The following is a 25,382-nucleotide window of genomic DNA, read 5'->3' on the forward strand; positions in this document are numbered from 1 at the left end:
ACTGAATCTAAATATTCCCAATTTATCTTATCGAATGCTTTTTCAAAATCAACTTTAAATATGAACGTTTTCAACTTTGATTTCTTCGCCCTGGTATAGATTTCGATGGCCAACCAATATTCCTTCTTGTTGTATAACAACAACATATCCTTGAAACAACTTAAGTCTCCATATGTTCTATATCAACTTTATCTTTAGCCAATATTTCTCCTAAATTTAATCAAAGTCGATTATCTTATTAAGGAAAGATGGTTATCTTTAGCCCAAGTATAGATTTCGATGGTCGTCTAATAGTTCGATGGCCATCCAATATCCCTTCATGTTTAATCGCATTTTCTTGTATTAAAAGAGTTTTTCTTATTTATTTGACTAACATAAATATGTTTGTAACAAGTTTATCAAAATCACCATGTACTAATTGATGATGATGACGACGATGAGGTTCAACCGCACGCTAGTATTATAAATAGAACAAGATGTTTAGAAGTTAATATGTAGCATATATGATATTAGTATTTCCAAAAAAACTTTGTTATGACAAATGTATCAGTTAGATTCATTAGGTATACAAGTAAATGCAAAATTGTTTACAAAAGTATAACAAAAGATATATTGGGATAAAATGAAGGGAAATGATAAGTTCAACGAAGTTTCTAAACCGTTTAAAATACTTCAATTATGTTTTGTATGTTCAAGAAAACCCAACCAACTTATCATTTTGTCTAAAAAAGCTTAACTTACACTTTTGTTCAACTCTTAATAGGGTCAAACGGCTAATGAAAATCAACGAATGACATGATTTATGACGTGAATTTAAATATTGAGAAAATTACTTGTAAGATCAACGAAGTTTCGAAACTGTTCAAAAATCTCAATCATGTTTTGTTTATCAAAAAAATCCAACGAATTTAACCTTTTGTCTAAAAAGCATTAACGATCTTAAATTTTTGTTTAATTCTCATTAGAGAGAACCAAATTCATTAGGTATACAAGTAAGGCTTCATATATGATTTCTCCATCCAACAAATATTCTAATAATCGATGACTTACACAAACTAGAAGAACCGAAGGACTGAAAATTGAACTATAAATTACACTTCAAACTTTTTGGAAACTGAAACATAGTAACTGAGATAAAACATCCGAGAAACTCTGAAATTGCAAACACACCCATAAAAAGTAAATTTCAAAGTAACAACCTTTGAAAATCTTCTTTCTCTGCACCAAAGTTTCATATATATACGATATACTCATGAATATATGCGAACGATCAAAAAAGTGTGTAAACTGATCGTGTGATGGATTGGCTATTTTTTTTTTCTATTGTTTTGGAGGGTATTGCTGAGGAGGGTACTGCTGATCAGGAGGGTATTTCTGACGAGGGTACTGCTGAGGAGGGTATTGCTGAGGAAATTTCTCGAGATCAACACCGGCACCAACTGGGAGTGGACCTGTAGGACCTGTCGCGGCTAGTGTTACTGAAGATATTGTAAGATACGCACAAATCCCGAAAACTGCACTCAACAAAGCTAATATAGCTCCTGCTGCAAATATTCCTGGCTTCACAACATAACATCTAATTACAGTACCATATGAATCAATCTGTCCGACTTGTCTATTATTTAGTGCTGCAGCTGTAAGCAATAGTATCACAGCTATAACTGAAGCTATCCTGGAAGTTCAAAAATATGTTAGTTTTATCCGATAGCGTAAAGATAGTCATGATGATAATCAGAAAACAAGAATATCCATGTGGCCTACGTACGTACCATGACAATACAAAAAGGAGTTTTGTAATTGCGGTCGAATTAGGGTCACTTCGACAACAACCAGATCCACCAAACCAAACACTTATGTAAATTCGTGTAATGATGGTGAACACAGCTGATACGATTCCAAGTGCAAGTGCTGGACTACTTGGATAAACACACGAATCAAGCACCATAAAGACTTCAGAAACCTGCATTCGTGCATGCCCACAACACATATATCATTATAATGTCAAAATCATTTCGTGAGATTTAATTACCAAATAACAGGCATATTGATTTTTTTTATAACCTTAACCCTAGTTACTTCCCCCGCAAAACCGGTGGCTGCAGCTATTATTCCGAGGACCGCTGCAATTGCGCAGTGCACTGTAACTTTGCTATCCATTTATGAGGTCTGTGTGAAACTGTTGAGTGTTAATGAGAAGCTTGTGGATGAATACAACTTGTGAAGGAAAGTGTAAGTATATATCAAGGTTCTAAAAACTCATCATGGCACATGCCATTGCTCTGTGGTTTGTACCGTCAATCTTTACCAAAACTTCGTTTTAACTCATATATATGTATAAAAATTGAAAATAATTGAAAATACATATAAAAATATTAGTTATATACAAAATAGCCGACTTAAGTCACGTGTTACAAAGAACGTAATTCGCCAAGACTCGGAAAAACTTGAACCTTGATATTGTCGTGAAGTGAGGCTTTACGTTTTTTAAAGCTTGGTATATATAGATAGGTACACATTAAAGTGGATACTAAGAAATGAAATATAGGACGTTTACTTTCTTATGTCGACCTAACATGAGTCAAGCATTCTTTAATGGTAAATAAGTATATAATAACAATTAAGATTTTTATAAAATTTTGCATAAGTTTTTCATTATTATTATTATTATTATTATTATTATTATTATTATTATATTACTAGGTTACCCGTAAAAACCATGGATAAAAGATTTATAAAACATTTATTTTATTAATAAGATTTAAGTTTTCTTAAAACTTTTATATTGGTTATTTAAAATTATATATATATATATATATATATGTGTGTGTGTATGTGTGCGTGTTTTGTATGTAAAGACATTTAATGTAATTATTATTTACAAAAAAGAATATACGCTTGAATAGCATGTAAAGAAAACACAATTAATAATTGAAATGACATTGATATAAGAAAATTTAAATATAATACAATTTTATTAAAAACAAATAAGCACAACACAATAAATTACAAATTAAAAACCACAAATTGTTTATAAATTTTTAAAAACTTTCTTATACACACCATTGAAAGTTTTGTTTCTAAGTGTATCATAGTTATTTAAAATTAAAATTTTGAATTTTTATTTACTTTGAACTATAGATAAGATAACATACAATTGGTTATATGAAAAAAATAAGATCTTTGAGATACAAAGCAAACTTTGATATCGATTAATTTTCATTCTAATTAATTATCATTGCAAACCATAAAAATTCTTTTTTGATATTTGAAAGGAGATTTTTTTTTTCCCTGAAAAACTTAAAAACATTCTTGAAATAAAAGTTTTGTTTCCAATATTTTGAAGATATACATTTTTAGATATTATAAAATAATAATATAAGCTCCAATTGATAAACATTACAAACAACTATCTATCTAGTTGATATTAATGATAATAAATAGTTGTATAAAGTTTAAATGCTATTATAGAAAAAATGTTAATAATGAATCATATAAATTTTGTAATCTAATAGTTAATAATAATAACTTTTTGTGTTAAATTTTTGTTATAAACGTATTCATGATTTAAAGAAAAAAAAAAGTAATGAGATAGCTCTAAAATGTTATTGGGAGAAAAAGAAAAAAACAAAAGGAACTAAGATGCCTATTATTAAAAAGTGTAGGGATTAAATTAAAATTTTAATATATGGACTAAATTAAAAGCTTGAGTTATGCCTGAAATTGATTTCTTATCAACATAATATATGATTTTTAATAGTTTTTAATAGAGAATAGGAAAATACTTCCAGATACAGACAACACTCACGAAGATGGAGTTACCAGATCCGATTAAAAAGTGTTACAATTTAACCCTTCCCTGGATACATGTTAACTAATTTTCTTATTTATATTATTCCCTAATCAGACGCCAAAGCATAGAATCGACTTCTCACTTCATATTTCACCCTTCAATCCTCTACTCCATGTAGCCCCCAAATCGGACTAGTAACTACCATGTAGAGAGCCAATTTGTTCCCACATCAAACCGGCGATGGCTTCCTGCGGCGACGCATCCGCACCACATGGCCGACATAATGGACAACGATTGCGACGGCTGCTGCGATGCAACCCTCTCGCTTTCTCATGTTTTTGTTCCACTACTACAGGTAAGGTTTGTACTTTTTCCCTTCTTCCTTGTGTTGCTACAACTCTCCTAATAAAAACGTACAAAGGTGATTTTGTAAACATTGCTTCGGTGAACTTAGTAGTTCTTCTTATCCTTCTAGGTTTTTGTTTGATTTGTTGTCTTGAAGCCGTCAAAGAGGATTTATGTTGTCCGTAAGCGGTCATGAAATTCTTGACATTCGTTTCATTGATAATAACAACAATGTTCAATCATACACAATCAACATTTTTTGAGATACATGTCGCTTGTTACCAGGTTACTTCTCGTTTCATGATTAATTTATGCAATATTCACCACTCACAGTTACATTATCACTCACAAAGACTGGCTCTAGACTTAATCAAAACAAGCAACCAATATTCACCACTCACAGTATTATATATTGATGGGTTTAACCATCTAATACTGGGATTAATTAATCTAAATATGAAAGATAGTGGTTAAACGGAGGATTTCTTAGTGGTACATCCTAATATATGCATCTCTCTGTTTCATCATGTATGGTCTTTAGTATTTCTACCAACCATTAATGAGTTAAGATGCATATTATTTATTTATTGTTGGCGTGAGCTGTCATTAGAGTATTTTAGGAATCAATTCTTCTATGTAAATTCCTTGATTATAGGAGTAGATTAGTGCCCAAATTAGCTTCTGTCATTCTTTTAGCTTCTTATGCTCCTATATAAAGTCTTTCCTTCCAATTATGAATTAAAATTTTTAAATATGGATATATATATATATATATATATATATATATATATATATATATATATATATATATATATATATATATATATATATATATATAAACTAATTGTCAGTTCAATACATATCGATTGAAGGCAAACGGGCAACAAGCTGTGCCGCTAGCCCTTTCTGGATGACAAAACCAATTCTTTTGAAAACAATATTTGTGGATCTAGGAGATATGACATTAGAATGCATGATCCGTTGGACTCTATTATGGAGCTCCGCCGCCTCTGGTGCGAGAAAACAAATGTATCGAATGCAAAAGGAACAAACACATGTTGATTTTCTCTACATGCATTCTCGTGCTTTACCACTTTGCACGCAACGGTTTTAAAAGCGGCATGCCCAGTTGCGAAACCTCCGATCCCCAAACCAACGAGAAGAGAGACACCAGTAAGATCTACGCACACATGCTTCCCTCCTATCCATCCAAAGACCAAAATGTCAGCCGGTCTAAGTGTGAACCTGCCATCCTGCGGGTCCGTCAAAAAGTTCACTGGCGCTTCTTTCTTCACAGATATACCAGCACGCCGACAAGCATCAAAGAGAACATCCCGAACCACATCATGGCTATACTTGAAACCAGGGAGCTCTCTACAATGAACTGCGTATTCCCCAAAGGTATCCAAACATGCCTTGCGACAAACTAGGCATATCTCGTCAATTGGGAATATGGGAATCATGAGGCGGTAACGAAGGATAGTTCGGTACTCCACAGGTAGGGATGGCAAAAAAACCCGAACCCGACGGGGAAATCTGAAACCCGATCATTTCGGGTCGGGTAACGGGTCGTTATCGGGTTTTTTATCGGGTTCGGGGCAGGGAGTGGGTTATCCTCGCCCCGACCCGCCCCGCCCCGATTATATATATATATATATATATATATATATATATATATATATATATATATATATATATATATATATATATATGTTCAAAAAATTTTGCTGTTAATTGTACACGTTCAAATATAAAATACTTATCGTGGACAATTTTTTTAGTTATTAACAATCTGGTGTTAATGATCATTTTTATGTGTTTTGACGTATTAAACAAAACTTAAATCAAATAATTTTTTATATAACGTCCAGTTTATTTTATTAAAGTGATGCATCATGTTTTTAATTTAAAAGAGTTGCTAGAACATGTATATTTTATAAGACATTGGGGTACCCTAAAAGAGAATAAAGATTTCGTTATCAGTTGTTGTAAACCCGATAAGATACCCGAAACCCGACGGGGAAACCCGAAACCCAATGGGGCTCCCCGATAAGATACCCGAAAGTTATCGGGGCAGGTTTGGGAATCCATGCCCCGCCCCGAACCCGCCCATTGCCATTCCTATCCACAGGAGACATATGCTGGCCAAGACCATCAATATGGATAGTTAGCAGAAAATCCTGAGCATGAGGCGTCCGCAGACACTCAAAGACTGCTTTCTGTCTAACAGTCATATCGAAGTTGACTTCCATATCTTGGACGATTTTGCTAAAAAGGGCACACGCCAAAGCTTTTTGGGATTTAGGGGGGGGGGGGGGGGGCGGTGTCCTTATTAGTGAAACCGCTACAGTCAAATCCCGGAATCGTATCACAGAGACGAGTCATAGCACATAGATAATCCGAGTCCATACCACATATGCCACTGTCACGTAAGATGTGGTCTTGTAATGCCCAAGATTGGGCCCTCGAGGCTACAAATGCGTAGGAGGAAACCTCGTAGGCCGAGTACAAACGCAAACCACCGAAATGAATAGGTAAGGAAGCCAAGCGCCACTGAATGTCTCCAAAGAAGGGGCCTCCACATACCACCATATCCTCAATAGATCTGCACAATCCCTTGTCAAAGAATAACGTTGCCTCTTCTATGTATACTGGCTGACATGTTCTTAAGCCAAAAAAAAGTTTTGCAATGCCCATACATGATCGAAGCAAAAGGAGCTCACTCTGCGGGTCACATAGTTGTGGAAGAAGGCCCATTAAATCAACAACATTGACCGCTTTTTTCATGGCCAGCCCGCTAATAAACCCCGCGTCTCTGCTAACAGCCCCCCCAAGGAGTTTCACCCCCAAAGAAGGTCTCCCTATCTCCGTAGGGAATAAATCAGCCCGAAGCTTCCTACCATCACATGAGGGCCAAAAAATCTCCGTTTTCTTGATGTTCAACTCAAGACCCAAATCTGGACCATGCAACCGAATTATGTTCAACACTCTAACCACCTCCTTTGAATCCCCAATGACAGTCCCATCATCTAGGTACCAAGCATGGAGAAGGAGCTTACAATTGTCTCTAGTCTTGTGTACAAGCGGGTGCAAAATACACTTCTTATCATGGTATTTTATATATGAAATATAAAAATACCCTTCTTATCATGGTATTAGAGCACAGTTTGATCCAAATACTCTCTTCTACCTTTTGAAAATCAACTCCTTTTACCATATCATTCTTCCTCTTCGTAGAGATCAAGCATCATGGGTGATGGTTCTTCTATTTCTTCTTCTGAAACCTTGAATGCCACAAATTCTGCTCAGATGGCAGACATACCACCCCTTATAGTTGAACCTTCCGCTGCCCCGATTAGCATAAAACTAGATGATACCAATTATGCTATTTGGTCTCAAGTTGTTGAGATGTACATCTCAGGAATAGACAAATTTGGATATATTAATGGTGATTTCCCACAACCATTACAGACAGACCCATCCTTACGTAAATGGCACACAGATAATGCCATTGTGGAAGAATGGTTGATCAACTCGATGAACCCATCACTGATCAGCAACTTTATACGGTTTCCAACAGCAAAATCCCAAGTTTATGCACTTCGACGATGGGTGACCTGAAGCAAATGGTGGCTCGTTGGAAAGATACTACAATAATTTACAAGGTATTTGGCGCGAAATAGATTTCTGTCGCCCTAATCCCATGGAATGCTCTAATGATATATAAAAATATAATATGTTGATTCAAGAAGACAGTGTGTATGCGTTTCTAGATGGACTTGATGATCGGCTTGTTGGTATTCGAAGTGACATACTACAACTGCAACCATTCCCCACAGTTGAACAATCCTATGCTCATGTCCGCCGTGAAGCAGTTTGCCAAACAGTTATGAATAATGATGAAGCTGAGAACATTTATGGGGTAGTCTTGGCGTCAAAAGGACTTAAGCTTGGACAGTCCTCAAAACCTGCCTCATCAGGTAATGCGAAATATGGTGTATCTAAGGGTAGAACCTTTAGTGATACCAAGTGTACTCATTGTGGCAATCAGAAACATACTCGTGAAACTTGCTTTAAGCTTCACGGGTATCCAGATTGGTGGAATGACTTCCAAGCAAAGAAAAATCATGAAGGAAATCGAGTTTATGGTAGTGAGACCATTGGCATGGCAGCAATTGCTGAAGGAATGTCACACGTTTCTCTCATTCCAGATGCAAAGATTCAAAATAAACATTCGACAAGTGAAGATTCAGGTATTGCACTCTTTAATTCATGTGAGGATGCTAAAAAAAATGAATGGATCATTGATTCTGGAGCCACAGACCACATGACCTTTGATTCTACTGATTTCTCAAAGACTTCCATACCACGACGGACAAGCATTGGTAATGCTAATAGAGGTGTATCCACAGTTAAAGGACCATTATTTAATACACTTCATCTCCCTTCTCTTTCACATAAATTGTTATTTGTTGGGCAAGTTGCTACAGGACTGAACTATGTGGTACTAATTTATCCTCACTTTTGCTTATTTCAGGATATTCTCACCAAGGAGATAATTGGGCGTGGTACTAATAGAGGGGGTTTGTATTACGTGGATGACTTCAATATAGGGTAGTCACATCTGGTTCATCATCCGAATGGAAACAAAGAACATGAAATATGGCTTTCGCATAGACGGTTAGGAAATCCATCTTTTGGTTACATGAAACACTTGTTTCCCTGGTTATTCTTGAATGTATCAAATTGCAATCTTAGATGTAACACATGCATTTTGGCTAAAAGCCACCGAGTTCCATATCCATTAAGTACTAATAAAAGTCATGTTCCCTTTGCTTTAATACATTCAAATGTGTGTGGGCCTTCTTCTATCTCTACTATGTCAAACACACGATGGTTTGTGACCTTTATAAATGATTGTACACGTATGACGTGGTTGCATTTTATCAAACATAAAGATGAAGTCTTAGACATGTTTAAGTCATTCCATACCATGGTTCACACCCAATTTTCGACAAAACTACAAATTCTTCGATTAGATAATGGTGGGGAATATGTTAATCATAGATTTTGTGATTATTGTAAACAACATGGGCTTATTCATGTAGCATCTTGCCCACGAACACCACAACAAAATGGTGTTTCTGAGTAAAAAATAGACATATCCTTGAAACTACTCGGGCATTGTTATTTGGAGCACATATTCCTAATCATTTTTAGGTTGATGTAGTTGCTATAACGGTGTATCTCCCTAACAGGATGCCTTCCAAAGTCTTGGGCTTTAAAACTCCATTTTAGGTTCTATCCTCATATGTTTCCATACCTACCATGATGATGCTTCGTCCTCGGGTGTTTGGGTGTGTTTCTTATGCTCATTTACATAAGGATCAACGTACAAAACTTGATCCATATGTTGTTAGATGCATTTTCCTAGGTTATGGCTCCCATAAAAAAGGCTATCGATGTTACGATCCAGTTCATAAACGTAATTATGTGACTATGGACGTGACCTTCCTAGAGTCAGACACTTTTTTTTCAAAAAAATCTAACTCTGTACTTCAGCGGGAAACTTAAGATGAAGTACCGAATTGGTCACAATTTGATTGGGGTCATGAAAGTGAACTTATACCGACTAGTCCTACATCAGCGAGAAGTAAAAGTAACGAAAATATTGACCCTACTAATGTTCATGAAGCACAAGAGATGGGTGCATTACTCAAAAGAGAAACTTGGATCTTGAGCCCTCTTCCCGAAGGAAAGAAAGTGGTGGGATGCAGATGGGAATTATTTGTCAAGTAAAAGGCAGATGGATTAGTCGAGAGATATAAAATGAGGTTGGTAGCAAAAGGCTACACACAAACATATGGGATAGACTACAAAGAAACCTTATCGCTAGTAGCTAAATTGAATACTATTAGAGTATTGTTGTCTCTTGCAGCTAACCTTGATTGGCCATTGCATCAATTTGATGTAAAAAATGAATTTCTCCATGGGGACTTGGAAGAAGTTTACATGGACATCCCACAAGGATACACTACAACCTCAAAGAAAAAAGTGGTGTGTAAATTACAACGAGCTTTGTATAGGCTAAAACAATCACCTAGAACATGGTTTGGAAGATTGAGCTTCGCAATGAAGAAGTATGGCTTTCATCAAAGCAATGCAGATCATACTCTCTTCTTGAAACACTAAGGAGGCAAGATAACAATGTTAATTTTTTACGTGGAAGATATGATAGTTACAGGAGATGATAAAGAAGAAATATCAAGACTCCAAAAACAATTAGCAATAGAGTTTGAAATGAAAAAATTAGGAGGACTTAAATATTTCTTGGGAAATGAAGTCGCGAGATCAAAGCGAGGTATATTCCTTTCTCAACAAAAATGTATTCTAGATTTATTATCAGCGGTTGGGCTACTTGTCTGCAAGCCACCAAATACACCAATCGTTCAAAATCATAAACTTGGAGAATACCCGGATCAAGTCCCGACAAATAAAGAACGATATTAGAGATTGGTTGGGAAATTGATATATCTTTGTCATACACGTCCGGATATTGCATTTGCCATGAGCATTGTAAGTCAATTTATGCATCATCCAAGTAAAGATCATATGAATGCTATAATTCGGATTCTTCGATACTTGCAATCTTCTCCTGGAAAGGGAATATTTTTCTCAAAAAATAACCATACAAGGATAGAAGTATATACATATGCAAATTGGGGCTGAAAAATTTCTGGCAGAAAGTCTACCTCTGGTTACTTCACATTTGTTGGTGGAAATCTTGTTACATGGAGAAGTAAAAAACAAAAGGTTGTGGCATTGTCAAGTGCAGAAGCAGAATTTTGTGGGATGGCTAAAGGGTTATGTGAATTATTATGGCCTAAAAGATTGTTGATTGAACTCGTATTTGCTCCTACATGTGAGATGGACTTATTTTGTGATAATAAAGTTGCTATTAGTATTTCACATAATCCAATACAACATGACAGAACAAAAAATGTGGAGGTGGATCGCCACTTTATTAAACAGAATCTTGACGAGAGAGTAATCTGATTTCCTTTTGTTAAATCTAAAGATTAGTTGGCAGGCATTCTCACAAGAGCTATATGCAACAAAAGTTTTTACAACTCACTTGACAAATTGGGTGTCCATGAATTGCATACACCAATTTGAGGGGGAATGTTGGCGTGAGCTGTCATTAGAGTATTTTAGGAATCAACTCTTTTATGTAAATTCCTTGATTATAGGAGTAGATTAGTCCCCAAATTAGTTTCTGTCCTTTTTTAGCATCTTAATGCTCTTGTATAATGTCTTTCCTTCCTGTTATGAATTTAAATTGATATTAAATACATAAATACACTTCTTATCATTTGTAACTTGAAAAGAGAATACTTCATGTTGTATTCAGATCTGAAATCAAGGCGTGATAGATATAGTTGCTGTAACATCCGGATTTTACCAGGTATCTTGTAAATTTAATTTTGTTGAATTGTGAGGAGGACTCGGCGAGTTGGAGCTCAGACTCACCGAGTAGGGACGCGGATTTGGGCAATGAAGCGTGCCTGGACTAGGCGAGTCTGCGTTGTGTAATGAAACCCTAAATTTCCGGGTTTGAGGCCTATTTAAGGGGCCTTATGGCCGTCATTTGTGCTCACCCAACCCTCAGTGAGAGACCCTTGTGCTCTTGAGCGATTTGTGAAGAGAAAGGAGCATTTCTTGACCTTGTGTGTGTTATTTAGCAAGAAGAAGGAGACTCTAGGCAAGAGGAAGCAAAGGAGGTTGCTATTTCGTGGATTTGGGGCTTAGATCATCACTCTAGAGGTATGATCTCGGACTATTTTCTGTTTGGTGAAGCATTATGCAATTTAGGGCTTATGATGGTCATTTATGGGATGATTTGGTGCCCATTGGTTCCCTCCTTGAGTTAAGGTTATGGATCTGGACCCATAGAGGTCCAGAGAGTCTCACTCATCAAGCTTTATGTATGACAATGGAGTCCATGACCTTGTGTTGTAGTAAATGAGTCAAAAACATCATATATGGTCATATAGAGGTTGTATGTGCATCAAGATTGTAACTTTACGTGCTAAATGAGCTTGGAGGGACTGGATCTATGGATTAATGGACTGGATCTGACCTTTAGAGAAAGATTGAGTCAGTGCATGGCACGGACTCGCCGAGTCCGAAGAACAGACTCAGCGAGTAGCATGAATGTTGCCCGACCACACAGTAAGTGGCCTCGCCGAGTTGAGGAGGGTGGACTCAGTGAGTCAAGGGGGAGTCAGAATGGATCGGTGGATTGAGTCAAACTGGACTCGCCGAGTTGTTTTGAGACTCGGCGAGTTGAGTCGTGGTGGACCCACAACTCATGCCAGGTGGAACTCGTCGGGTTGAGTGAATGCTCGACGTGTCAAGGGAGGATTCCAGGGAAATTGGTGTATACGCCCAGACTCGCCGAGTCGCCTTGGTACTCGCCGAGTCCGGTCAGAGTTGACTGTTGACCGTTGACCAGAGTTGACCAGTGTTGACTCCTTTTGATAGTCAACCTTAGAGATATAAAGTGTTAATTAGAAGCATATAATGTCATAGGAGGATTAGAGCTCGGAGGATCGAGCACGAGGGATTTCCAGGATTCGTGAGATACCGAGATACGCGAGGTGAGTCTTCTCACTATACTTTACCTTGAGTAGGTAACCAGAGTTATGTGATAGAGTATTTGTATGCTATGTATGTTTTGTGTTGTACTGCATGATTTCTATGTGATTTATGTGGTGTATGTTTATCAGAGCTAGAACCTGAGGGTTCACAAAGTTTGGGTGCACGGACCCACAGAGTTATAGCCTAGAGTGGCTAATATGTGTTATATGTGGTATTTTGGGGAACTCACTAAGCCTTGTGCTTACAGTGTTGATGTTATTTGTTTCAGGTACTAGTGATGACCGCGGGAAGGCGCCGGCTTGATCCGTATACACACACGTTCGGAGCTTGATATTATGATCTTGGGATTTTGTACTGTTTTGTTGGATAATTAAAATGGTTGTTTTTATGAATATCGATGGAATTATGTTTTATAAAAATTGAAAATTTTGTTTGAAATTTTCGGTGTTACAGTTGCCAACCTACAAAAGAAGATGTTACAAGATGCTTCATGTTGGGATTCGACAGATCTGTGAGTACTGGTTGATGTTTCTCCTTGGAGATAGTGAGAAAATAAACAACTTTAACTTGAAAATTGTTAACACCAATTTAATAATGATCTCACTAATTGTGTTGTTGCAGGCTTTTATAATTGCATCAATTGCAATAGAGGAGATGCTAAGCTGATAAGAATCTATGTCCTTTTTCATAATCATGAAAAAGATTTGTTGGCTTAGTTTTGAAGTTTTTGATTTTTTTAGATTTCTTAAACGGTGAAATTAAGTAGAAATCTTATCTAAAGGTATCATCACGGACATGTTGTATGGACTGATAAAGCTCTAAATAAGAAATTGATGAGGAAGGGAATTTTGACCCCATTTATGCTCCTATGGTGAATACAATAGTTTTCCTTTTTTATTTTTGCTCTCAATCCCATATATTGCCTTTCTTTTATGGAATATTTGTTATGATGGAATGAAATCACAAAGAAATGGAACTGATAAATGATAACTTACTAAGTACAACAGGGAGATACTTGTCTCTTATTGACTAACCTTATCTTCAATCTCATAAATTTAATACAGTTCACATTACAAGTTTTTTACATCTTGTTATTCTAGTAGGAATCATGAAAGAGTTCAAGAAGCTCAATCTTCCTACGAGTCACTGAATCTTCAAATTCAGCTTATGAAATTCAAATAAGTCAAAATTTTGTTTTATACATTTGTGTGTGTACCATTACATGCCACCTATGAAGAAAACATTGAAATGTGTTCTAATTCTGCAGGACCATGGTCTTTCAACTGGTCAAGCATTAACAAATAGAAATTATTGTTGCCAAGGTGAATTAACATACTGATTTATATAACATTCTTATGCAATTCCTTTTAAAAAGGAGTATATGTTTTGGTTTTCTAATTAGAATATTTTGAATTATAAGACTTGACAAATATGTAGATCAACTTTTTTATAATTTACTTCATCCCCTTTACTTGTAATTGTTTTAGGGAAAAGAAGTTCATTCGTCTTACTGATAACATGGCGCAACTTGGAAACGAGGTGTGTAACCTGTAATTTCATTTACTGTATTTCATTTTCCACTTTTTTTCTTTGAGCGAAATGTTTTGAAACTATGTTATGTATTTGCGATCATTACATAATATTTTTCTATTTGATTTTTCTCTATACGACTTAATAAATTATTTTTACAATTGATTAACAGTTTGTCCCTATAGCTTTTGCACGGTACCCCTTGGGCTGCTAAGCATGCTGCTACCTTTCTGCGAATGGGTGATGTCATTCACAAGCTATTTACAGAGTTGTCTTACCGATACAAGTGAATATCAAACCTATTCTTTGGTTAAGTTTTTTACTCAAATGTTAACTATGGTTAAACTATATATTGTTAATGCAAAGATATAACGGGAGGATATACAAGAGTGCTTCAAAGTGGGATAAGAGTTGGTGATGTTGCAACCATGGCTATATGGAGTAAGATTTTCTTGTCATTTTTTCTTAAAATTCTTTATTATCATTTACTTTTTTACTGCATTTTTTAAATGTTGTTTATCAAGGCAACACCCCATCCATAACACTTAAGATGTTGTTTCTTTATTACTTGATGGGCTTAATGAGTTAAGCACATAATATGGACAACCATATATGGTTGTTTCTTGTTGACTTAATCTGAACATAGTGACTTAATGGGTTAACACAAAATACATGGATTAATGTATTAAGAGTTGATACACTACTCTTTCCTGATTTTCCCTATATGAGGTTATTCAAGATAACATGAAGCTTGGGAAGAAGTTCAGCTGCAACGAAGTTTCATGTTTTTTTTTGTTATTTATATTTATATTTAGCGTCTATGTCGTTCCATATTTAAATTTATTTGGTATTGATGTAAAACAATGGAATTTTTATTGTTTTTCATGGATTATTATTTAATTAGCCTTTTTAATTTTATATTATAGCTAAAAAATGTGTCGCTATATTAGTATTCTAATTCTAGAATCGCATTAGTATTTAAGGACACAAATATGTGTCGCAAAAAACATTTATTGTATTGTGACAATTAATATAGTGTCACTAGAACATACGATGGCTCAAATAAACATCGATGCTCACATCAGATCACCCCACATAGCACTAGCAAACTAGATCTCAACATATTATATATATATATATATATATATATATATATATATATATATATATATATATATATATATTAGTTTTAGATTATTATTTCAAATATTTCTTATAATTTTTTTTAAATCCTAGTTATTTTTCGATATTGCATTTTTTTAAGAATGTTTGTTTTTCTATATTCAATCCCGTATCTCACACTTAAATAACGCAATGTTCCCATTGCATGATTAAACAATTAAAGAACATAAAAATAAAAAGGAGAAATCGGAACAGACTCCCCTGGGTAGTAGTTGCGAAATCGAATTCTTGAAAGAGTATGGAAAAGGTTGGACATCTCGTATAATGGATGAAAATAGTACTTTTAAGCCTTTTTTTTCTTGGATGTGAATGTAAACGTGTTGGATCAAAATAAACCAAGAACCATCTTGAAAAAGTATGATGAACCTCAGCTACAACATAGGAAAGCAACACCAAGTCGTAGTGTCGTGTTTGAAGTCGTAATGATCAAGCTAAATAAGACCGCCACGGCGTGGTATAGGGATTCCATGTCATGGTAATAGATTTGTGATGGGTTTTATACAAACAATCTTATGTGTGCATGCAACCCTAGATTTGGATCTATGTTTTCACTATTAGATACACAACATTATGAACACATGAATAAAACCCTAATGTGGCCTACTATTTTCAAGATTCACATAGAAGGTTAGATCACATACCTCTTGTTGTTATATTGCAATTACAACTTAAATCTTCAAACCCTAAGTCTTGAAAGCAAGCACCACAAGTGTAGTGCCTCTAATGGCTCACAAACACCACAAGCAATTGGAGAGGCTATAGAGAGAGAAAGGAGGAGGTAGAAATCAGCTCTAGATACCCTAGGGATCAAGTTGACGATTTCTTATGCCTCGGGGGTCTTTATATAGGGTTGAGATTATGGTTTCAGTCCTTATCCTTATCTAGTTGCTTGCCCACCAAGCAATCATAAGATAAGCCTTGATAACGCTTATCTCTTGGACCATTGGACGATTTCAAGGATATCATATCCCTTGAATTCGTCCATCCTACTACTAGGATAACCATTGCCCTATTTTGCAACTATCACATACTTACAATTCAGCCTCTCTATTTTAATTAATTACACTTGATCACAAAATTAATTCCTAATTAATTATTGACCAATATTAAAGAAACAATTATTATTTCTCCTTCAATATATTATTTTTATAACGTATTAATAAATCATAATAACCTCTCATTCTATTTATTTCTCCAGTCAAGTTGCTTTGGTGAAGGCAACCCAAAAGGACCATGCACAACCGGGTCAAGTACTTACCAAATATGGTTACAGGCTTAGACACTAATCCAACAGTCTCCCACTTGGATAAGTCTAGTAACCACAAATACAACGTACAACTCGATTAGCAATCGTAGCTCACAAAGACGCTGTCGAACTATGATCGTATAAGTAACATGTCCTTTAAATAAGGGATCGTACAGTCCTCTGTTTTGATACTGTGCAGACAATCTAATGAAACAATGTCATACTTATAGTCTAGCAATTAGTTTCTCGATCTCAGATTTATTTGACATAGAACTTAATTGAACACATCAATTCAGTCCTGACCGGGCCCGGCACATAAGTCAAATCAAATCATCGAGCGGCCGTGATATCGCTTTTACCCTCTTAGGATAAAATTAACAGATAAACTTCGACATATATGCATTTACTATTCATTAATCAACTATACACAACAATGAGTTTTATGACATCAATTTACTGATGCGGTTTCACATTATCAATACACAACCAATTAGTAAACAATAAATCATATATCTTGGTTTTAAGACCATATGATATGATCGTCTTGCGATCACTTGCGATACATTCCATAAAGTGATTCCAGCAAGCGTGGGTTTATTCCAATGCTCAAAACTTGTTCATAAGCACTCATGAACGTTGTAGCAAACCTTTGCTATGTCTAATTCCATTTATAAAATCTACACCCCAATTCATGACAATCTTCAGTCATACCTACTTCCAACATATGAACGATTGTGGACTGTTTGAATAATTTGATTATTCTTAATAAACTCAATTATTCTGGAAGTCAAAACATGCAAAGTGAAACAATAGTTAAACAATTAACATAAGACAAAACCCTTAAATAATACTCCCTTATTTAATCATCAAATGTCAATTACATTTATCTATTACATGTTTCTCAACTATCTAATCCAAACTAATATCATCCTTCAGCCTAATTCTCCTAGCGTGCTGCAAGTGCTTAACCCTACTCAGTCCCTTCGTAAGCGGATCTGCTGGGTTATCTTCTGATGATATCCTCTTAACCACGTGGAGTCCTTCTTCTACTCGAAGTGTAATAAAGTGATACTTTCTGTTGATATGCCGAGATCCACCATGATCCCTCGGTTCCTTGGTCAAGGCAACCGCTCCTTCATTATCACAGAAAATTTCCATAGGCTCCTTTATGGCAGGTACAACTCCAAGGTCACCAATGAAGTTCTTCAACGATATCGCCTCTTTTGACGCTTCGCTCGCTGCAATGTACTCTGATTCGCACGTTGAATCAGCTATAGTTTCCTGCTTGGAACTTTTCCAAGTCACTGCTCCTCCATTTAGGGTAAATACCCAGCCTGACTACGAACGATAGTTGTCTCTGTCAGTCTGGAAGCTGGCGTCACTATACCCTCACACCTTTAAGTCATCACTCCCTTCGAGGACTAAAAACCATTCCTTGGTCTTTCGAAGGTACTTAAGGATATTCTTGACTGTAATCCAATGAGCTCTGCCAGGGTTCCCATGATATCTACTAACCATGCGCAAAGCAAAGGCCACATCAGGGCGAGTACAAGTCATAGCATGCATGATCAAGCCAACTGCGGAAGCGTAAGGCACTCGGATCATCTCTGCTATCTCGGCTTCGGTACTCGGACTTTGAGTCTTACTCAATTTGGCATTACTTTGTATTGGTAGTTCTCCCTTCTCCGAGTTTTCCATACTAAAACGTTTTATTACCTTATCCAAGTAAGTATTCTGACTAAGTCCTATTAGTCTCTTACTTCGTTCTCTCACTATCCTTATTCCCAAAATATAGGAAGCCTCTCCGAGGTCCCTCACAGCGAAGCACTTCCCGAGCCAGGACTTGACCTCCTACAGAATCGGGATGTCTTTTCCTATGAGTAGTATATCATCAACATACAAAACGAGGAAGCTAACTATACTCCCACTGGCCTTGACATATACATATGATTCATCTTCGCTTCGTACAAATCCAAACTCTTTGACTTTCTCATCGAAGCAAAGATTCCATCTGTGAGATGCTTGCTTAAGTCCATAAATGGACTTCTCAAGCTTGCACACTCTATTGGGATGTTCTGTATCGACAAAACCCTCTGGCTGAGCTATGTAAACATCCTCAACCAAATTCCCATTAAGGAAAGCGGTCTTGACATCCATCTGCCTTATCTTATAGTCATGAAATGCAGCAAAGGCTAGCATCATCCTAATAGATTTTATTTTCGCAACTGGTGAGAAGGTCTCATCATAGTCAACTCTGGGAGTTTGAGTAAAGCCCTTCGCCACCAATCGCGCCTTATATGTGTGCACATTCCCATCCATGTCGGTCTTCTTCTTGAAGATCCATTTGCACCCAACCGTCTTACGTCCGGGCACATTGTCAACCAAATTCCAAACTTGGTTGTCATACATGGACTGAATCTCGCTATCCATCGCCTCTTTCCATTTTGCAGACTCTGGGCCTGTCATGGCTTCCTTATAGCTATTAGGTTCATCTAGATTTACTAGTGTACCATCACTAATATACATGTCCCCTTCGGCAGTAATATGAAAACCATAAAACTGGGGTTGAACTCTAACTCTTTCGGAACGTATAAGAGGTAAGGACTCGTCAATTGGTTCAACTGGAGTTTCCTCCTCGGGTTGAGTGCCAGCGTTAGAGGTTCCTTCATCGCTTGAATCTTGAATCTCTTCAAGATCGATTTGCCTCCCACTGTCTCCTTGGCTAATGAGTTCTCGCTCTCGAAAAAACCCTCTGCTCACAACGAAGACAACATTGTCACTCGGTCTATAGAAGAGATATCCAAAGGATCTCTGCGGGTAGCCGATGAAAATACATCGCTCACTACGAGGTTCGAGCTTGTTGTGAGTCTCACGTATTACGAAAACCTCATAGCCCCAAACCTTGGTATGTGCCAATGAGGGAGATTTCCTTGTCCACATCTCGTGAGGTGTTTTGGCAACCTTCTTTGTAGGGAATCGGTTAAGGATATGGGCAGAAGTCTCTAAGGCATACCCCCAGAATGACATAGGTAGTGAAGCACGACTCATCATAGAACGGACCATGTCTAACAAGGTTCGATTACGCCTTTCTGCCACAACATTCAACTGCGGTGTCCTAGGTGGCGTCAATTGCGAAACTATTCCGCATTCCTTGAGATAGTCGTGGAATTCAAGACTTAGGTACTCTCCTCCTCGATCGGATTGAAGCATCTTGATTTTCCTACCCAATTGATTCTCCACTTCATGCTTGAACTCTTTGAACTTTCAAACGTTTCTGACTTGTGCTTGATTAAGTAAATATACCCATATGTACTATAATCATCGGTGAAAGTCACATAGAAACGGTTTGCATCCTTTGTGGTGGATCTAAAGGGCCCACATACATCGGTATGTACGAGATCCAATAAACCCTCACCCCTCTCACAAGTTCCAATGAAGGGTGACTTGGTCATCTTTCCAAGTAAACAAGATTCGCACGTGTCATCTTCCCTAAGGTCGAATGACTCCAACACTCCATCCTTCTGGAGTTGGGCTATGGGCTTCTTGTTGACATGTCCAAGACGACAATGCCACAAACAAGCTTTATCCATACTATTGGAAGAATCCATACACAACACATCATTTCCTAGGTTATCTACAACCATAACAGTTTCATAAATTCCATTACAAGGCATTGCTTCAAAGTATAAAACACCATTTAGATAAGCATAAATAGAACCATTCTCATTATTAAATGAATATCTAAATCCTTGTCTAAGCAAACCATGAAATGAAATGATGTTTCTTACCATATGTGGCGAGTAGAAACAATGATTTAAATCTAAACCTAATCCATTACTAAACACTAAAGAATACACTCCAATCTTGGTGACAGGCGATGATCTTCTGTTTCTTATGATTAGATTTATTCTTCCATGCTCCACATCCCTATTTCTTCTTAGTCCCTGCGAAAGATGGCTTGATCTTTCCATCCTTGATGGCTTGCAGATATTCCGGGCAGCTTCTCTTCTAATGCCCTATTTTGTGGCAATAGTGGCACTCTGCCTCCTTTGGGTTAGAGGTGGTCTTAGCAGGTCCATCCTTGGTCCTACTAGAAGAGGAACCATCTTGGGACTTTCCCTTGTGGTGGCTCTTCGGAGCCTTCTTCTTCTTACCCATTCTTTTCCCAATTGCCAAAACAGTAGCAACGGGTGGAGCGGGAGTCAGTGCAACAAACTTTTCCTTAAGGTTTCTCTCAGCAGTCCTTAGGATCCCTTGGAGTTTGCTTATGGTGACCTCTTCCTTGTTCATGTGGTAGGTCATCCTAAATTGGTTGTAGCATGAGGGCAAGGAGTGCAGAACAATGTCGATGGCCAAATCCTCCCCAAACTTAACATTTAACTTGTGAAGACGATCAACATACCTTTGCATCTTTTGCAAGTGCATGGTAAGAGATTCTCCACTTCCCATCTTAGCGGTGATAATATTCGTGATGATCTCATAGACCTCTTGCCTCGCGCTTTGGTGGTACCTCTCCATTAGGTCTTGATGCATTTCATACGGATACATGTCCTCATAGGACTTTTGGAATTCGTGGTTCATTGTGGCTATCATGATGCAATGGACTTTCGTTGGATCACGTTCGTGGGTCTCAAAGACAGCCATTTCCTCGGGAGTAGCAACTTCTGGATTGATCTTCTCGAGCTTCTCGTCGAGGACATACTCTTTGTCCTTGTAGCGCGCAATTGTACGAATGTATCTTATCCATTCGCTAAAGTTCGATCCATCAAAAGTCACTTTTTGACAAAGACTCATTAGCGTGAATGAGCTAGCAGCAACATTGTTTGCGTTAGCCATCTACAAATAGAAAGGACAAAGTTTGATTAGAATTGAATCCCTGATTAAACACCCAAAAATGAAAAATTAGGGCTAGGATCCAACAACATTATTTACATATTAGAAAAGGGATGTTGTAATCCAACACGCAAATAATTTGGAGGTAAGTGAATGACGATTCACTAATTCTTCACCATGAAAAACATAAGCTTAAGTTTTAAATGTATTGATAATTCCTAGATTTTCTTGGAGATTCACTGAACTTTTCAATGACATGTTTAAATCTCGATATGCCCCTCTTATTTGTGACTGGGATGCCAAGCATCACAAAGTGGGTGTGAATAACCATGCAAATCTACATGGTGCCGTCATTGTTACAATCACCTATTCGATGTGATGGTAAACCACACATGCTCCATCAAACTATGACAAACAATGAATCACCCTTTACCACCTGTGCTTAGAACCAATTAGTGTGCCGGTAAACCACACATGCTCCACTAACTTCTTAGCAAGGGTGCAATGTGTAATTTCATGGGATTGCATCAATTTCACTTTTGCCTAAAGTAACTAGAATTAGGAATTTGTAAAAATGTTTAGTTACTTTATATAGTTTCATTATACTTATTATTGAAGAGAGGATTTCCATATCCTACTCGTTTGGCTAACGACCCTCCACCAGTCAAGCAAGCGGTGGGTGTGAGTGTACACCCATTAAGCGCCATTTTATAGGCATCAACCTTATACCCACCTTATAGACCGGCTTCGTGAATGAGGCCTACTAACGGTAAGACTAGCCTTTTAATTATACATGTATATTTATTAAGCTTGTAATAATATAATAGTATAGGGTGTATTTTAAACATTTCAAAATACTAGGGTTTTAATCTTCAATTTAAAATTTTCGAATTTAATACCATTTAAATTAAAATTTTAAATATTAAAACTATTGATTTAATAATTATCTTAAATTAAACTATTAATTCAAATTATCAAATCATAAGGGATTATCTAAATCATAAGGATAATTACCATTTAAACAATTAACTTATCCTAATCTCTTTAATCCCTCTAAATTTCGAAAACAAGGGGATGGGATAATTCAAAATCTTTAATTACCATATTTAACCATTTAAAAGATAATTACAAGATATGAGATTATCCAAATCCCTAAAATTTAGGATCTTATCTTGGGGAAGGAGGCTAATCCCGAAATCTTATGGTTTGCAAACCCTATATTTTCAAATCTTGGATTAAAGGAAAGGATTCAAAAAACCTTTTCATAATTTTCGCAAATTAGGGATAGGAAACCCTAATCTCGAAATTTCTTGCCTCCTAGGGTTTATTGGCTATAAACCCTAATTTGTCAAGTTCATACAATTGTATAATAATAATTGAAAACAAGTTAACCAAAGGCTTTGATACTACTAATGGCTTTTATACAAACAATCCTATGTGTGCATGCAACTCTAGATTTGGATCTATGTTTTCACTATTAGATACACAATATTATGAACACATTAATAAAACCCTAATGTGGCCTACTGTTTTCGAAATTCACATAGAAGGTTAGATCACATACCTCTTGTTGTTATATTGCAATAGCAACTTCAATCTTCAAACCCTAAGTCTTGAAAGCAAGTAACACAAGTGTAGTGCCTCTAATGGCTCACAAACACTACAAGCAATTGGAGAGGCTATAGAGAGAGAAAGGAGGAGGTAGAAATTGGCTCTAGATACCCTAGGGATCAAGTGGACGATTTATTATGCCTTAGGGGTCTTTATATAGGGTTGAGATTAGAGTTTCAGTCCTTATCCTTATCTAGTTGCTTGCCCACCAAGCAATCATAAGATAAGTCTTGATAACCTTTATCTCTTGGACCTTTGGACGATTTCAAGGATATCCTATCCCTTGAATTCATCCATCTTACTACTAGGATAACCATTGCCCTATTTTGCAACTATCACATAATTACAATTCAGCCCCTCTAGTTTAATTAATTACACTTGATCACAAAATTAATTCCTAATTAATTATTGACAAATACTAAATAAACAAATATGATTTCTCCTTTAATATATTATTCTGATAACATATTAATAAATCATAATAACCTCTCTCTCTATTTATTTCTCCAGTTAACTTGCTTTAGTGAAGACAACCCAAAAGGACCATGCACAACCGGGTCAAGTACTTACCAAATATGGTTACACGCTTAGACACTAATCCAACAATTTGATGGACATTATTCGGGAAAATAACTAATGTCACGGCGTTGTCTCATGATGCCACATCATTGTGTCTTCTCAGAGCGTCATTTTTCTACTTAATGGATTAGGATCAATCCCAACATCTTATTTCTGATTTTTTTTTTTTGAAAACTCATGTCTTCACTAGGTGGGAACCCCATACTTATTCAAAAACAAGGTCTTTAATTGTAATCTTCCAAAATCGCATGACTTTTTTCAGTTAAGCTCATTCACTGCTTCAGTTTCGTTTAACACTAGAAAATAAGATGAAAAAGGCTAGAAAAACACATTGTCATTCGGTTAAACTAAATTAAAACTATAAACAAAAACGAAAAAGAAAATCAAAAGGAAAAGAAAATGAAAAATCTTAAAAATTGGGTTGCCTCCCGAGAAACGCTTCTTTCTTAGGTGTTGTGAGCTGGACTACTTCCCACTCTAAGTTACGTTAGGTGGAAGTGTAACCTCCCCGTTCTCCATCATCTTGAACCTTGCTCATTTGTAGGAAACCTGTCTTTTGAATGCCTTTCTCGAACTTTCTCACATTTTTGGGTTGACAATTTGAATTCCAATTCATAATCCCTTATAGAATGGGGTCCCCCAAAAGCTCCGCATCTATCTTGAACTGATCTTCCCAATTTTGTGATTTTTTTCCATTGCGTCGAGCTTTGCAATTACTGAACTGATAGCATCTTGACTTCCATCTGTAATTGGTTTTTCTTTTGTGAAATGTTCCTTTGGGTTGTGATACTCTCTTGAATGCTTAGCAAATTCTTCAATCGAATCTTTATTTGTTGCTAGATCCTTCATTGTCATAGGCCCTTGCGAATCTTGAAGTTGGCAAGTACATACATTGACTCCATCATAAAATATCAAGATTTCTTGTTGCACATTAAAGTCATGTTAAGGAAAATGCTGCAACAATCTCTTGTAACGTTCCCAAGCTTCATATAGCGACTCCCTCTCTAATTATTGAAAATTTAATATGTTTCTTTTTAGCTTCGCCACTTTTGAAGAAATGGTAAACGGGTTTACGAACCCAGTCTTAAAATTGGCCCGAAGTCATGATTTCTCCAAAGGGAAGTGATTTTAATCATTCCTTAGCTTCACCCTTCAATGTGACTGGAAAAAGTCGAAGCATCACCGCATCTTTACTTACATTTGGTGCATTAAAATAATTTGAAATATCCACCACCTCTTGTAAATGCTCATAACCATCCTCGTGCTCTTTCCCCAAAATGGTAACTCCTTTAGCATGCCAAGAATATGTCTTGGTAGTTCGAACTTTGTAGTGGTTGAGATTTTTGGTGGATCAAGACCCCATCTATTTTCTTTCCTTATATGTCGTTTGTACTCATCCATTTACATGGTTGTGATGTCCCACACAATTCATGATAAAACAAAACTAGAAAAATATGCGTAAAAGTGATCTAGAAAGAAAATAAATGAGAAACTCGAAAACACTAAACTCACGTCGTGAGATATATCCCTCACGTCATGAGAACTGGAGAAACATTTTAAAACAAATCACTTATTTAAATGTGGAAATTCCTTGTTAAAAAGAAA

General features: G+C 36.4%; 1 protein-coding gene, 1 long non-coding RNA gene and 1 other non-coding gene across 5 annotated transcripts; 2 read left to right on the forward strand and 1 right to left on the reverse strand.

The window, feature by feature from the left end:
- Positions 1–1,291: 1,291 nt before the first annotated feature.
- LOC145002490 (protein MODIFYING WALL LIGNIN-1-like) lies at positions 1,292–2,187 on the reverse strand. Its single transcript, XM_078961749.1, has 3 exons — positions 2,062–2,187; positions 1,770–1,960; positions 1,292–1,672 (listed from the first exon to the last, which is right to left on the reverse strand). Exons 1-3 carry the CDS (start codon positions 2,155–2,157, stop codon positions 1,321–1,323), a joined length of 639 nt encoding a protein of 212 aa, XP_078817875.1. The 5' UTR covers positions 2,158–2,187; the 3' UTR covers positions 1,292–1,320.
- Positions 2,188–3,811: 1,624 nt separating this feature from the next.
- LOC145001677 (uncharacterized) lies at positions 3,812–13,704 on the forward strand. 3 transcript variants are annotated; one of them, XR_013661680.1, is made up of 4 exons: positions 3,812–4,150; positions 4,266–4,420; positions 13,065–13,340; positions 13,418–13,704. It is a non-coding gene; the product is annotated as an uncharacterized LOC145001677 (long non-coding RNA). The 3 variants fall into 3 exon arrangements; XR_013661683.1 differs by having other exon boundaries at positions 13,065–13,307; XR_013661682.1 differs by having other exon boundaries at positions 3,812–4,145.
- Positions 13,705–24,711: 11,007 nt separating this feature from the next.
- LOC145003682 (small nucleolar RNA R71) lies at positions 24,712–24,818 on the forward strand. The gene has a single exon (XR_013662129.1). It is a non-coding gene; the product is annotated as a small nucleolar RNA R71 (small nucleolar RNA).
- Positions 24,819–25,382: the final 564 nt, after the last annotated feature.

The sequence above is a fragment of the Lactuca saligna genome, chromosome 6 (assembly GCF_052625555.1).
Source record: "Lactuca saligna cultivar CGN05327 chromosome 6, ASM5262555v1, whole genome shotgun sequence".
NCBI classification, from domain to species: domain Eukaryota; kingdom Viridiplantae; phylum Streptophyta; class Magnoliopsida; order Asterales; family Asteraceae; genus Lactuca; species Lactuca saligna.